The sequence below is a fragment of the Dipodomys merriami genome, unplaced genomic scaffold, assembly GCF_024711535.1.
Source record: "Dipodomys merriami isolate MVZ:Mamm:240054 unplaced genomic scaffold, mDipMer1.0.p SCAF_19, whole genome shotgun sequence".
NCBI lineage: Eukaryota > Metazoa > Chordata > Mammalia > Rodentia > Heteromyidae > Dipodomys > Dipodomys merriami.
In genome coordinates this window covers 19,712,271-19,729,133 of record NW_027203270.1, presented here as the reverse complement: position 1 = coordinate 19,729,133, position 16,863 = coordinate 19,712,271, and the positions used below count along the sequence as shown (strand labels likewise).

The 16,863-nt window shown below is 40.8% G+C and overlaps 1 protein-coding gene across 4 annotated transcripts in view; it reads right to left on the bottom strand.

Moving 5' to 3' along the window:
• Positions 1 to 380: 380 nt before the first annotated feature.
• Positions 381 to 16,863, bottom strand: part of Specc1 (sperm antigen with calponin homology and coiled-coil domains 1) — a 252,278-nt gene continuing 235,795 nt past the window's right edge. For all 4 annotated transcript variants that reach the window (XM_070027618.1, XM_070027617.1, XM_070027616.1 and 1 more), the window contains 2 exons: positions 13,350 to 13,409; positions 381 to 4,118 (listed from right to left, as the gene is read on the bottom strand). In XM_070027618.1, coding sequence (XP_069883719.1) covers positions 4,029 to 4,118; positions 13,350 to 13,409 — 150 coding nt within the window. In that variant the 3' untranslated portion in view covers positions 381 to 4,028. The remainder of the gene's footprint in view (positions 4,119 to 13,349; positions 13,410 to 16,863) is intronic.

Here is a 16,863-nt window from a genome sequence, read left to right as displayed (position 1 = left end):
TTTGTCTCCTCGATCTTTTTGCATTAACGCCCTCTTGTTTAATACCCTCACGTTCAGCTTCCAGGTTCTCAGTGGGTACTTGGTCACATGCCTGACCCTGAATTATACACATTCACATAGCTTGGCAGCATCCAGGTAGAGCCCTGAGCATGATCTAAATAAGAGTAAGGCTACTGGGCGCAAGGTGGCAGAAGAGCCATCAGGCCTTGTCCCCCCAGGTAAGCTCTATCTGTTTGTCGACTGAAAGAAGCTGGGGGGGGGGGGAGCAGGCGGGGAAGGGATGCATGAGGAGCTTGTAGAGAAGCTGCTTTGAAAGCGGATATAATGTTGGTCTGGCACTTCGAAAATACATATCCCTGGGGAAAATAAATCAAAATGAGACAGAGACAAAATATATTTATTAGAAATATTACACAGTGATACATCTTACACGTCCATGTTAATAATTAAATACATCTACATTAGCATGTCATGTCCTGACGGTGCTTGGTAGGACCTAGTGTGCTCTATAGAAATGAGGCCACAGATGTATCAACTGCATTCAGCTAATGTAGTTAAAGTCAGTGAGCTACACAAGGTGTTCTAGATTCAGCAAAACTCCAACCCGAATCACTGAACTCAGATACCCAGGGAACCTGGGCAAACGACGGTATTAAAAACATTTCTTGAAAAAAGGCTGTCACTGATTAGGCATCTCAAAAATGGCACTCCAATTATGGAATAATAAGAACTAACTGCTGGACTGGCAGGTGGTTCTGCCTCTAACAACCCCAGCCTTCTCTCCACCGGCAGTGACATCCCAGGGAAAGAGGGAGGGGCAGAGACTGAGAGGGTTGGCTGGCACTTGAGGGTATCAGGAAAGAGAACATAGGAGATATCATCATTACTAGATAGCTCATTATTTTAGTATCTTAGGACATTTTTGTGTGTACTGGTACTGGGGCTTGAACTCAGGGCTTCACACTCTTGCTTGGCTTTTATGTTCACAGCTGGTGCTGTACCACTTGAGCCATACCTCTAATTTTTTTTGCTGGTTAACTGGAAATAAGAGTCTTATAGATTTGTCTTCCTGGGCTGGCTTCAAACTTCAGTCCTCAAATCTCAGCTTCTGGTGTGACCCCTCAGTGCCCCGGTTTTGTTTTTGTTTTTATTGAGATAGGGTCTTACTATGTTGTCCAAGTTGTGTTCTAACACTCAGACTCAAGCAATCCTTGCCTCTTAACCTCTGGAGTAGCTGGAACTATAGACATTCACCACCATGGTTGGTGGGGCACATTTTCTTGTCTTTTACCCCTGATAGCTACTTTGGGTGGGCTCTAAAAAAGCTGTAAAACAACTGAATGAAGAATGGAAAGACAAGCATTGTCTGTGATGTGAAAAGCGACTGGAGCCCAGGGGTCAGCTAAGACAGGGTCAGAGGGACCCATGGAGAATGCAGATCTCTCTACATCTTAGCATCCTAAGGTCTTGCAGTTTGCAGCTGTCATACATACAACTTTTTAAAAAAGACATCGGAACTACTGAATAATTTTTACTATGTATTGGCTGAGGGTAGATGAGAAGAAACTTAGCCAGGCCATTGAGGCCTCTGAGAGCCCCAGTTCAGAGACCTGGGAAAGGCAGTTGGCTCAATAGAAGGAAGGTAGAAGAGGCCACCTTGCTCTCTCCTTTGTGCTCTGGAGCTCTCCCTGCCTTGTACTTCCACTCCCAACTGCTGGCACCAGGCCTCAGGAGGCTGGTGGTGCTGGAGAGACTGTCCTGTACCAACCACCATCAGTTGTGCCTAGTCTGACACCATGGGTTTCTGTGAATAAGCATGCCATTCCACTTCTGTAACCCTGGCAAAGTGAATACTAGCCATAAAACAAAATGCACATGGCCTTGCTCCACTATGACACTTATTTCCCCTTCTTTTCAAGATGAAAGGAGCAGTATACAGAGGAGAGCCGTCATTACAATGTGGGCTCCCACCAGAAAGGCGGGGAGGGGCCCGAGGGTGGGGGAGCGGAGGGGAAATTCCAACATTTCTGCAGTCTAGCACAGAAAATGCAAAGCTCTTTCTACATCCCTTACACGTCATCTCTGGAAATACAGTTGCAAACAGGCTAAATGCTTGTTGAATCCCACTCAACTGCTCCCCTACAAACTACCTCAGATTACCTCTGTGGTAATCCCAGTTGAAACACAGCCCGATCCTGCAATTTAGCTAGCCCTCCCCCACTGTAATGGAGGCAAGGCTGAAGCTGGGAGACAATGAAGATAACGTGCATGGTGACTCCAACCAGACAGGTGCAGGAGACAATGCAGGTAACATATTCATCAGGAATGGGCAACTTTGTTCCAGCTGAGCCCCAGCTTACAGCTTCCATTGGTGAAGAGACCAGTTACATAGTCAGTGCTGGCTTCAGAACAGCTACACAGGACTGCTTTGGAGTCCTTCCCTGTTGCACTGTGTGTGTGTGTGTGTGTGTGTGTGTGTGTGTGTGTATAAGTGTGCATGGGGGTGGGGGACTGGAAAAGATGCTCTCTCCCCATGGCTGTGCAGCAGGGTCTTGGAGAACTTCGAAATATATATATAAACTTCATGACCACTCTTATTCCAGATATTCTGATTCACTTGATCTGAGTAAGCCAGGCATATGTGGTTTCTAGAAGCATGAAACCCAGACAGGGATGGGAGCTTGAGAATCAGGACTCAGTGCCACTTAAGCAAAGTGCTGGCCTGGAGGAAAGGACAGAGCCCCAGAGAGTACCAGGACAAGGAGTCCATCTGTAGCCTCTGGGACATGGCTCAGCATGAGTGGCTCAGACAAACAGTAGATGCACTCTAAGTAATGATGGCAGTTGTTGTTGTAAGTCTCAGGGACTTGCTGTGAGGATGACCCTTTTTTCAGGGGCACCTACACAGAGTTACTTGGCACTGAAAACAGCAAGTAACAGGTATTTACAAGTTTTCCTCCACTGGCTGTATGAGTGGCACCTCCTTTGCTATGGAGGGTACATTGATTTACCCTAGAAGAACTAGAAAGCTGCTGAAGGGATCTGGTCTGAGCACTTGATCCTGTGCTACTTAGGGTAACCAAGAGCACACTAGGAAAACTGTACTGCTGTTGATTGGTTACAAATGGTGCCATCAATACCTGCCTCAGGCAAATGTAAAAAATCTAATGAAGTACTGAAGACTGAGTCCATTGGAGTTGAAATAGTTCTTAAATTCCCGTATCTATACCCTCAGCCTGCTCAATTGTGCAAATCTGTGATGTGAACAAAAGACAGAGGCTATTTCCCATACAACTAACCTGTCAAGTTCTGGTGTAGACAGACATGTGTGAATGTGAAAGGGAGTGTGAAGAAATGGGAGGACAAAAGGCGCCACTGACACGCGACCAGTGTACACTTCCTGCTGTGGAGCACCTCACCTCCCAGAAACCCTCCAGTAAGGCCCCCAGGGCTCCTTTGCACATTAGGAAATTTAATAATGGACTGTGAGGTCTAAAAAGTGCAACCAAATCCTAGGTGGCAAAACTGTTACCTAGAATGTGAGTGTATTTCCCCAAATGGTAGGGACAATGCATTCCAAGTTGCTCTGAAGCAAAAGTTGTTCTGTTTTTGTGTTTTTTGGGGTTTAGTTTGCCAAAGATAACATTTTATAAAGGCAAAGACGGGGGGGGGGGTTAGTTCTAAAAAAAGACTGATTTGGAAGTGCTGTAGGTAAGGAATGTTTTCAGAGTACAATCATCACCAAATGGTCTGGCAAGGTCACCCTGGGTTCTCACAGAAAGGAGTCAGGGCTTGGGATCTTGATCTGGAAGGAGGGGGTGCAATCTTCTTTAAATGCCTCTTGTAGGAGAGCACAGATCTCCAACTTATGCTCCAGATGTGGAGCCCAGCTTGGATACTCAGTTGAGTACTGATCCACTTAGCTTGAGCCTTCCTTAGAAATCCAGATGGCTGGAAAATGGACAGCAACCAGGTGCTTCCAGGTTCAAATTGCGGTGATGGTGGCAGCAGCTATTAGGCCCTAAGGTTTACGTCTCAAAGTACTTGTAGATCTGGGCCACGTATTGCATCACACTCTGCCAGTCAGGTCGGTCGGTATATAGCATCTCACTGAGCTCCTGTGGGGCAAAAGGAAAGATAAGTCACAGGTAGCATCACAGACCCCATCCCTAAGAGATGCAGAGACTAAGAGACTCAGAGATTGCGAGACTCAGATCCAAGTCAGGACCTTTTCTCCCAGAGACCCTCCATCTACACAAATAAAAGTACAGGCAAACCCTGATGGTATTGAATGTGCCAAGTTAAAAAATGACATTCTATTTATCTAGGGGATAAGTCCATTAAAAAGATATGTATGACTTCAGTTGCTTTTTTCTTTAAACATGATACAAAAAAATTTGCAGTAGGTTTGGTGGTTCAATCCTGTAATCCTAGCCATTGGAGGGGAGGCTAAGATCAGGAGGATCATGATTTGAGGCTAAATGGGGCACAAAAGTTCATGAAACTCCATCTCAACCAATGGCTAAGCACTGTGGCACAGGCCTATTATTTCCAGCTTTGGGTGAAGCACACTAGCTTAGTGCCAGAGGTGACAGGCAAGAGAGCTGGGTATCTCACAGAACACTCAGTCAAGCATTTTGGAAATTTGTGCCACTGAACATGTTTAATAATTAACTTTGGGATTGAATTTAGATTCTTTTGTGGTCATAAGGGAACAAAAGGAAAGAACCCTGACATAAAACCAGAAGCAGAGCGACAGTGGAAAAATAAGGTGGAACTACTGAGCACATCTATTCCTAGCTGTCGACAAAATAGATGAGTCTATTCAGGAGCTAACTGTCCTTTGCTTCCAGGTCATCTGAACACACTGTACCTTCTTTGCTCCCTGTAATGCTAAGAATGGTCAGTATGGGTGGTGGGGGAAGAAGCAAGTGGAACATCCTGCACTGATGTGGCTGAAAAACAAAATGATCATGAATTATAGGATCGAAAGTCTCCTTCCATTGAGGCCACTGAGCTCAGGGTCATACAGAGAATGGTGTATGTCTAGCTGGAGCGTGTACAACAGGAAGCTGCCTGCATGAGAAAGAAGTGATGAAGTAGTTGAATGTCAGGCTTCACACCTGTAATCCTAGCTATTTGGGAGGCTGAGACCTAAGGATCAGGGTTTGAAGCCAGCCAAGGCAGGGAAGTTCATGAGACTCGTATCTCTAATTAATTACCCAAAATATTATAAGTGGAGCTGTAGCTCAAGTGGTAGAGTACTACTAGCTTTGAGCAAAAAAGCTCAGGGATAGTGAGCACCCTGACCCTAAGTGCAAGCCCCAAGACTGGCGCGCGCGCGCACACACACACACACACACACACACACACACACACACACACACACACACACACACGTGCGCACACGTGGATGGAAGTCTAGGGATGAGCATAAGAGAGATGGCAGACTCTCTTCTCTAATGGAGAAGAGGTCCCAGAGATGGCCATGGTCACAAGAGCAGTATGAAGAACCATGACAGAAACCAATATTCATGGTTTTATTCAGTCTCACACTAACAATAACTGAAGTTAAAAGGGGGAGAGGACAGGTACCAATGGCTGCCAGGAGCTGTAATCTTCTGTACTCCTAGCTACTCAACAGGAGGCTGAGATCTGAGGATCATGATTGGAAGCCAGGCCTGAGGAGGACAGTCTATGAGACTCTTATCTCCAATTATCCATCAAAAAGTCAGAAATGCAGCTGTGGTTCAAGTGGTAGAGAGCTAGCCTTGAATAAAAAACTCAGGTACAGTGCTCAAGCCCTCAAGCTCTATGACAGACACACACATTCCCCAACATTCCAAGGTACACTGTTAATTTTATATTTGAAAAATTTTGGAAACACATTTTGTACATTTCAGAAGAGAGAGTGCTGCATAAGTAAAAATCTTAGGATACAAGACATTTGTTTGAATTGGTAGTTAATTGCCCCCCCTCAAAAAAAAGGTCTATGTAATTTCACTGATAAATTTCTCGAAATACTTAAAAACCAATAGCGAGTCTTCACAATCACTTTCAGAAAATGGAAAAGGGACTACTTTCCAATTGAATGTATGAGGCCAGCGTTGCCTTTCCAAAACCAAAGACACTGTAAGAAAACCACAGATCCAGTTTCCAAGAGGAACAGAGAAACACAAGTATTAACTAAGTGAACAAATATTAACAAAGTGAACAAATATTAGCAAACTGAATCCATTAATCTATAAAAGTATAATATATCATGATCAAGTGAGGCTCATCCCAGAAATGCAAAAAATTCAGTATTTGTAAGTCATGTAATTTATCACATCAGCAGACTAAATAAGACAAGCCAGATGGTCTAAGCAACAGATGAAGAAAGAGGATTATACAAATCCAAAAAAGAACATTCATGATAAAAAAAAACTTGAAGGAAAACAAACCCAATAATAGAAGGAAATTTATTTGACCTAGTAAAGGACACATACAACACCTAGTAGCTGACATTATACATAATGGTGAAGGTAATTCTTTTCCCCATGAAATTGGGAACAAGATGAAGATGCTGTCACTTGATATTCACTACAGTCTTGAGAGATCTAGCTAATGTAATACGGCATGAAAACAAAATAAAAGGCCATACAGAGTGCAAAAGAGGCACTGAAGATGCTTTAGTAGCAGTTGACAGGATGCTCTAGGCTGAAAATTAGGTCTACAAACTGGTTTAGCAAGGCTTCAGAATACAGTCAGTATACAAAACTCTATCACTTTCCTCTGCCAGAAATGAACAACTTAATTTATGATGAGAAAAAACATCTTTAATAGCACCCTCAAAGAAGTTTTAAAGTCTAAGTCTTACAAAAATATGTGTTGTAACCATGTTCATTGCAGCATTATTTACCATAGCCAAGATATGAATCAACCCAGAGGCCCCTCAATGGACCAATGGATGAAGAAAATGTGGTATATATACACAATGGAACTCTGCTCATCCATCAGAAAGAATGATATTCATAAGGAAATGGAAAGACTTGGAAAAATTATATGAAGCAAAATAAGCCAGAGCCAGAGAAACACAGGTTACACGATTTCCCTCATTTGTGGTAGCTAGAATGTGTCTATAAACCTACAAGTAAACACACTGGATGGTAAAACAATAATAACAACAACACGGACATGATATATTATACAGGACTCTAATCATTCACACACAGCAAGACCAATAGAGGATATTCTTAGGCTAGGACCACAAATGTGCAATACCTATGTGCATCTGATCATATAAAATAATATTTACTGAAATGAACTCCAGGAAATAGAAACAAGTTTTTTTCTTTGTTGCTATTTTTGTTCTCTTTTCTTTTTGTCTTGCTTGTTTATCTGTTTTTGGGAGGAACAAAGGAATAACAAACGTAACAGTGGTAGTCACTACACACTATGTTGAAAATACAACCTGTGAGTGGGGACAGAAGGGAAAACTGGGAGAGAGTGAGGGAAGGGGTGACATTGTTAAAAAATGTACTCTTTATTTTTAATTACAGAAATATTTTATTAAAAAATTTTAAATTGTTATTATAAAGGTAATGTATAGAGAAGTTATACTTATAGAACTCAGGTAAAGAGTACATTTCTTTTTTTTTTTTTTGTCGGTCATGGGGCTTGAACTCTGGGCTTGGACGCTATCCCTTAGCTCTTCAGCACTCTACCACTTGAGCCACAACACCACTTCCAGGAATACATTTCTTTTTGGACAATGTCACCCCTTCTTTCATTCTTCCTAGCTTTTCCCTCTCATCCCACAAAAAATGTACTCTTTATTTGATTTGTAACTCTAATCCCTCGGTACATTAACTTTATAATAACAATAAAAACTTAAAAAATATGCTGGATCTATATTTAGAAAACCACAAAATACTTACAAAAGAAATTAAAGATCTAAATAAGTAAAAATATATTCTGTGCTCATGGATTGGAAGAGAACATTATAAATATGTTAATTATTCTTACTTTGTTATATAGCTACAGTGCCAATCACAATCTCAGCAAACCTTTATTTTTTGGTAGACAAACTGACTCTAAAGTCCATAAAAGCAAAATTACTATCATAGCCAAAACAATTCTAAAATGATCAACCAAAGGGACTAAATTTTCATTTTTTAAATAAGGTTATATTAATGAAGGCAGTATGGTATTGGACAGAAATATAGTCAATTTATTTATTTATTTTTACAAAGGAAATTCAATAGAGAAAGAATAGCATTTAAATAATGACACTGGATTGGAAGCCCACATGTGAAAATGAATGAACAAGAGAGACTAAACTACAAGCTGCGGGGGGGGGGGGGGGGGGGGGGCGGCGGCGCTGGTGGTTTGCTCCTGTAATCCTATCTACTTAGGAAGCAGGATTTGACCAGTAAAGTTCAAAGCCAGTACAAGCAAATAAATCTGGGAGACTCATACCTCCTTCAGCCTTGAATGAAAAAAACAAGTAAGAGTGCAGTCTTGACAGTTCAAGCCTTATTGTCAGCACACAAAAAGGTTTGATTAAACATCTACTTTATTGCTTATACACAAATTAATTCAAAGTAGATAAGAACCCTAAATTTAAAATTTTGAAAGTTCTATAAAAAAAATACAGGAGAGAATCTATATGGGTTGGGCAATCAGATTTTAAGATTTAATGTCAAATATATGATTAAGAAAGAAAAAAATTGGGCTGGGAATGTGGCTTAGTGGTAGAGTGCTTGCCTAGCATGCATGAAACCCTGGACTCAATTCCTTAGTACACATAAACAGAAAAAGCCAGAAGTGGTGCTGTGGTTCAAGTGGTAGAGCACTAGTCTTGAGCAAAAGAAGCTCAGAGGCAGTGCCCAAGCCCTGAGTTCAAGCCCAGGACTGGCAAAAAAAAAAAAAAAAAGATAAAACTGGCTTTATCAAAATTAACAACTTTGCTATCTGTAATCCTAACTACTCAGAAGGCTAAGAGCAAGAGGATCAAGGTTTGATGCCAGCTTAGGCAGAAGTCTATAACAGTAAATATCCAAAATAACCAGTAAAAAGTAGGGATAGAAGTGTGGTTCAAATGGTATAGTGCCATCAGAGTGAGCAAGCAAACCAAGCAAGCACTATGATGTTCTGAGTTCAAACCATAGTACCAAAAAATGAAGCAAAATAAAATTTCTTCTCTGAGAAGGAGACTGAAAAGAACAACCACCAACTGGGAGAAACTATTTAAAAATCAAATGTATGATAAAGACTATATCCAGTATACACAACTTATTTGATGCAACAAGAAAAAAAGAATATTATTTAGAAATGAGCAAAAGACCAAATAGATAGTAGATCAAAGAAGATAGGTAGTAAATAAGAATCTGAAAAAAAGCCTAATATAATTTGCTAGTAGAGAAGTACCAACTAAAACAACACTGATCTCAGTTCGAAGCTGTCCTAGGCAGGAAAAGTCTGAGACTCTTAGTTCTAACTTACCACCAAAAAGCCAGAAATGCAACTGTGGCTCAACTGGTACAGTGTTAGCCTTGAGCAAAAAAAGCAAAGCTGAAGGATAGCATCTAGGCCCCATGTTCAAGCCCCAGACCAGCACAGCAAACAAAAACAAAATCCACTGTAATCCTATCACTTGGCCTTCCTTCCTTATATTTGTTGCTTTATTGAAACAGTTATTTTCATTTGGCCAGCTAATGAGTTTGAACATAGGTCTCTATTTGTGCATAATCTAATGTTGGGGCCTGAATCCAACCAAAAATAGTCTTGGAGGACTCAATTTTTGTTTTTTTCTGAATGAAGCAACAAACCAAAATGGAAACAAACTGCAGGATCTCTCTGGATATTTACAGCTGCTTCTACCCATTTTTTCTTTGGAGACAGAATCTTGCATACCCAGTTGTCCTCAATGCTGCTCTATATCCTGTCTCCTGAGAACTGAGTTCTGGGGGCTCCTTCCTGCACCCTCTACCTTGACAGCTGCCATGCTGTGGGCTTTTGATCATTCATCTGTCAAAGAGAAGCAAGTTTCTACGACCCACATGAAGCTGATTCTGATCTTCACGGCCAATTCTGAGTAACAGCACCCTTTGCAACCTGCCTGCACATTCTGATGCAAAGAACCCACACTCCCATCTCTATCCCTAATCCCAGGGTTTAGGATGGGTAGCCATAGCATGGATTTGAGCAGGATAAATACAAAAGTGTGAGATACTGGAAACAGAAAAAAAAAGCAGAAGATAAAAAAAAACTAGCCAGTCTGGGAAGGTGGCTCAGTGGTAGAGTGCTTGTCTTGCATGCATGAGACCCTGGGTTTGATTCCTCAGCATCACATAAGCAGAAAGAGCCGGAAGTGGCACTGTAGCTCAAGTGGTAGAGTGCTAGCCTTGAGCTGAAGAGCAAAGGGACAGTGCCCAGGCCCAGAATTCATGCCTCACAACCGGCAAAAAAAAAAAAAAAAGTTCTAGCCAACATGCAAATGAACTTGATTTGGGAGACACTGGCTAAGCATTTTCTCAGTACCCCAGTGTTGATGAACTTATACACTATACAACAGATCCCTTGAATAGCATATATTACCAAACAACAGTTTGCAATTTAGCAATGTTCTAAGAGCTTCTAGTCATAAAAAACTAATGCACTTGCACCCCATGTTCATGGCAGCATGATTCACAATAGGTGAGCTGTGGAAGCAACCCTAGAGTCCAATAATAAATGAAGGATAAGGGAATGGGAATAAATGCACAGTGCCATAAGGTTTGGCTTTAAAAAGGAGGCTAATTCTAACATATCCTAAACACAGGTGAACCCTGAGGATACTGCAATGCGTTAAACAACCCAGTCATGGGAACAAATAGGGAATGACAAAGAACATCTATATGAGGCACCAAAAGTAAGTATATGTAGAGACAGAAAGGGGAGAGGTGGCTGTCAGGGGCTGAAGGTGGGGAGGGAAGTTAATGTTTAACAGGGAAGGAGTTTCGGTTTTGCAAGATGAAGGAGGTCAAGGAGGAGGTGGTAGCTGCACAATAATGTGAATGTTATTTACTATCTCTTAAAATGGTTAAGATGGTAAATCTTAACTGAGAAACATGAAGAAATAACTGCAATATTTATTGATTCATGAATAAATGATTCATAAATGTTTATTTTAAAAGACTACTAAAAAAAAAGCCTGGACTTCTTGTTCTCGAAAGCTCACAGTCTGGCAGAGGCGAGGGTGAGATATGCCATATAATCAGATGAATTACTATATAATGAGGCATTGATACTGCACTGTGAAGGTGGACACAGCTGTCATGGATGCAGGGTTACCTAGTGGTTGTGAGCCTGGGCTCTGGAGATTACCTGCCTGACTCTCATCTTGGCTCTCATCAATCATGTGATCTTTTATTCACCACAGGTGGCCATGTCCCTTGAACATTCCTCGTAGCCTGTAGGGCTGTGAGGGTCCAGAGGGCCAATACATGGGAAAAGCTCAGAATGGAGCATGGCACACAGTAAAGAGAGGACAAATGTTTGTGTAACGAATGTGGTGTGTACTGAAGTGCACATTACAAACTATACTACAAAGTAAGCTCAGTCATGCCTAAGGATCAGTTTGCTGCTCCCAAATCCTGAGTCATGATGACCTTGCTCCAAGAGTGTGACAATTGGAAGACTGTCTGGGTGATGCTATCAATGAGCAAAGTCCTGTGGACTAAATAAATGATCAGGGCAGTAGTGTACCTTTCCAAATCATGGACAGGCCAGCCCCGGAGAACACATGTTCTTGCTGCTCTGTAATTCTTCTACTCAAGTCTTTCTACAAGGAGCTATATACCTTGTGCTGTAGCACCCTTAACTCTCATTACACAGTGCCTGAAGGAAGAATGCTTTCTAACAGTTAGGTGTTTAGAAGCTTTATCTGGTCCCTTTTCCAAAGTCTCTCTCCTTTTAATACTACTGTTTTTTTTTCCTTACAATTTCTAATCTATTTTCTTTTCTTTTTCCCTTCTCTCCCTCTCCCTCCTCTGTCTCTCTCTCTCTCTCCCCCCTCCCTCCTGAAAGGGCTTTATTATGTTGCCTTGACTGGGCTGAAACTCAAAATCATCTAGCCTGTCTCTAGAGCAGCTGGGATTACAGCTGTGTGCTACAACACCTAGTCTCCTATCTCTTCCGTACGTTAACGGTAGTCATTGTGAAGTTTCTTATTATTTATTATCTGAAGTTCTGGTAAATAATCCTTGCTTGTATCTGATGGCTAGCTCAAGTCAGTACTTTTTTTTTGAGTGGTATGTAATCTGGCTTGTGAACATAGTTCCATCAGCTATTAACTGTAGGTGTCTCCCATATAGAAGATAAGGGTTTGTGTAGCACTCTAAATCTTACCTGGCCCTTTTCTTTTTTTTATTTAATTTTAAAATTATTATTATAAAGGTGATGTACAGAGGGGCTACAGTTACATAAGTCAGAGTATCTTTTTTCTTAATAACATCACCCCCAAAATAATCCAAGGTACATTTTCATCTCTCTGAATGCAGGTATAGTTTTTTAAAGCTCTGCTTTCATTATGAAGAATAGTATACTATGATCTTTGGTTTTATACAGGGGTCACAATATGAATGCTTTGTGTAGGAGCTTAGGTCCTAGTTTCTGTGTGGGCATTAAATAAAGCCTGCAGCCATTTAGGCCTATTAGGTATCTATTGATTATATGTCCCAATCTACCCCACCCACTTCTACCCTTGGGGTGGCTATGGTCAGCTAATACCTGAAGATTTGGTTATCACTTCCTCAAATTTCTAGCATCTGCTTATTTCATATTCTTTCTTGAGCACTCAGCCTTGTCCTGAAATTTTTTAAAAAATGACCTTTCATGGAGATTTCTAAATGACTTGAACATGAATTTTAATGATAATTCAGCCCATTGTACTTCCAAACTGGAATTTATTCATATGAAAATCTTAATTTAAAAACTCTCAACCATATGTGATCAAACAAACTAGATAACATTACATTAGAAATCATAATTAGGGCTGGGAAGGTGGCTCAGTGGTAGAGCGCTTGCCTTGCATGCCGGAGGCCCTGGGTTCGATTCCTCAGCACCACATAAAAAAGAAAAAGCCGGAAGTGGCGCTGTGGCTCAAGTGGTAGAGTGCTAGCCTTGAGCTGAAGAGCTGAGGGACAGCACCCAGGCCTAGAGTTCAGGCCCGACGACTGGACTCCCCCTCCCAAAAAAAAATCATAATTAACAGATCTTCTGCAAATGGATTTCAGAGCTGTACAACACATTGTTTAGTAGATAATCAAGTCCTTTCCCATGCAAATAGAATAAAGTGATACAAGAATACCAGCTCAGGTACTTACCAGGCTGGGCTTGATGCCTACACTTCCAGCTGCTTCAAATGCCAGCAAGAGATTCCTTTTCTAGGTTAAAAAGACAAGAGATGGGAATCATCAACTGAAAATAGCTACTTTTGCTAGTAAAGGACATTAACTGGCATTCGTTATAGATTATAAACTACTATAAAACCAATGATAGTAAATCAAATACACAATCAATAGTCTCAGTTTCAGGGGAAAGAAAAGATTAACAGGTTACTACTGCCACTGAAAAAAATACTAGTTGACACTTAAATTTTGTTGCTTTGATTATTTTTGCCTTTACAAGATGTATGACATCCACCTGATAGCAAAGCTGGCACTGTATAAAACATATCATTCATATATATACACACAGAGACACACAATCCTGGTCTATAAGAACCACTTTTTAATTCCTTATTTCTTCTGGTGAGGTTATCTCACTACCTCTGCAATGTGCTTACACCACAATTTCTTTATTTCAAAAACAGAGGTTTTTAATCTACCTTACTTCCCCCAAGGTTATACACAGGTTCCATATACCCCCTCTTCTCCCTTTGCTATAGACTTCTAGCTCCTTCTAGGTCCTTTACCAGGGAGAGTACAAACTTCAACAACATCCCTAAGCTTCTTTCCCAACGGATCATTGACAAGGTTTGTTGACTTTACACATGTAGGAGGAAGTTCTTGTATTTGCTCTACTTCATCAAGTTTCTCATCTAGCTTGTTAAAACTTAGAACATTGCTTCTCTTTCTGGGGGCACAATTAAGTCCTCTGTCTCTTCTCCCAGGATGATTCTGAAGCTGAAAACAACAATCAGTCTTTACTCAGAAATGAGAGCCAAGACTGACTTCTTGTCTAGTGTGCCAAGATCACGATCCTGTGACACTCAGGAAATGGTTTCAAAAAGACTTTCCTTTTTGGTTATTCTACCCATCGTTTAAGATTACACTTTACAGTGCTCCATATTTAGAAGTGAGCTTTCTTCAAGCTTGTCTCCCCCTTCCCCATGATTGTTTTTGCTTGTTTTCAGTTTTTCTTAGTGAGCAACACTTTACATTTTTTTACTGTCTGGCTTCTTGTTCATCCTAACAATTGCTCAAAGTTCCTAATATTTCCTTGTGGCCCAAACTAAGAGCTTGCCTCAGTGGATCATAGTTTCCTTGTGTAGCATCTCAGTTTCTCCTTTTTAAAATCCTCCACCATTATCACTCAAAGAAAGTCTCTACCTTGACTCAAATTTTGGATTACACCCTTCTCACGAAAGTACATTCCTAGTTTCCTATAAGAAAAGATGTGTGTGTGTGTGTGTGTGTGTGTGTGTGTGTGTGTGTGTGTGTGTGTGTGTGTGTGTGTTGGAAACATTTTCAGTTTTATAATGAAACATTTCAATTTCATATCTGAAACATTTTCAATTTAACATATGAACATTTTTCTTTTCTGGTATCATACTTAGTTACAGTTTGGCTGGTCAGTTACAGTGGGTTGAAAAACTCTTTCCTTAAAATGTTGACATCATCCTTCCCCAAGTCCAGCTCTATGGTTTATAGCTTCTCCTTGAGGCTCATCTCAGCTATTCTCTAATAGTTCTTTGGACCTGATGGACTCAAGCATCTTTCCATCCTGCCTGCATGTCTCCATGATTCACGTCAATGCCATTAGGATTTATTAAAATTTAAATAGTTATACTAAGCATAATTGAAAGACCAATGTTCCTGTACATATTTGTTTTATGTTCTTCAGTGTAATATTGCAATTTAATACACTTGGATTTTATACATAAGCTGAACCCAGGAGTAGATCCTGTCTCTTAAAAAAAAAGAGAAACCAGATGAAAAGAAATCTAGCACATTCATCTATACGCATCAAATTATCTAGAAACTTTTAAATTCTCAAAATGCATTACTTCAGAGCCAAGAGCATGGCTCACTGGTAAAAGTACAAGCATGTATACAAGCTTGGGTTCGATCCCCAGCACCATAAGTAAATAAAGGTAAAATAAACTAAAAAGATAATAAGAGGCTTTTAGACACAATTTTATAATCTTTGTTGTTTCCCCCATGGATTTTATTCTGCCCTTGCCTTAACGATCTGGACTGAGACCAAAGAGTTTCCCTGATGCTTAAGCCAACTGGCTGATCTGAAAAGCAGGTCAGAGAAAAAAAACGAAAAACAACAGCAAAACAGAAAAACATGGAGATTCATGTTTTCTTCCAGCCTATATAGTTGAGGGCTTGTGAGAAGCTGTTGCTCTGTGGTGATCCTGCCCAAGCCTCTAACCTTTTTCCTTGACATTAAGGAAATTGGTGGGATGAATGGAAACCTCAAGCCTGTCTCCACAGCTCTGCTGTGTGTGTGGAGAGCTGGAAATCTGTACCCCTTCCTTCCAGGGGAGCAGTCTCTTAACATGGTGCTAATGAGGCCTCTGCTCTAATTTTTTTTTATTGTAAAGATACTATACAGAGGGTTACAGTTACATGAGTAAGGTAATGAGTACACTTATTGAGCATTGTTACCCCCTCCATTGTTTTCTCCCTACCATCCCTTCCCTCCCTACCTTCCCCGAGGTTTTTTTTTTTTTTGATTGTGATTAAGTGATTACATAATTTCCCGAATTTCACAGTATTGTGGAATAATGATGCTCATTTAAAGTCACAGGTTCATTCTAACTATCCTGGAGCAAATTGTCTATCACAGTCTATAACATATAACGGTGTACACATGTTATACACCATACATGTGATCAGCAGCATGGGGATATTTAGTAGTGGTTTGACCAGATGAATGGGAGTTCTTTGTTTCTTAAGTCCTGTTAGTTTTGTCATATCACCTAACATTTTGGATTTAGCATCCACTTATCAGGGAGACCATGTACCGTTTGTCTCTTTGCTCTTGGCTTACCTCGCTTAACATGATTCCTTCTAGCTCCATCCATTTCCCTGCAAATGCCATTATTTTGTCATTTCTAATGGCTGCATAATATTCCATTGTGTATAGATACCACAATTTTTGGATCCATTCATCTGTGGTGGGGCATCTGGGTTGTTTCCATATCCTAGCTATTGTGAACAGTGCTGCAATAAACATGGAGGTGCACGTGTCCTTGTATATTGGTTCCTGTTGTTCAGGGTAGATGCCTAGAAGTGGTATGACTGGGTCGTAAGGGAGGTCAATCTTTAGCTTTCTAAGGACCCTGCAGACTGCTTTCCAAAGTGGTTGTATAAGTGTACATTCTCACCAGAAGTGTAATAGGGTTCCTCTTTCTCCACATCCCCTCCAGCATTTGTTGTTGGCTGATTTGTGGATGTGGGACATTCTGACTGGGGTAAGGTGGTATCTCAGGGTTGTCTTTATTTGCCTTTCCTTCACCACCAGGGATGATGAACATTTCCTCAGTGTTTCTTTGCCATTTTTATTTCTTCATTTGAGAAGTCCCTCTTTAGTTCCCTTGCCCATTTAGTAACTGGTTTGTTAGGTTTGGGAGGGATTAGTTTCTTGAGTTCCCTGTATATACAG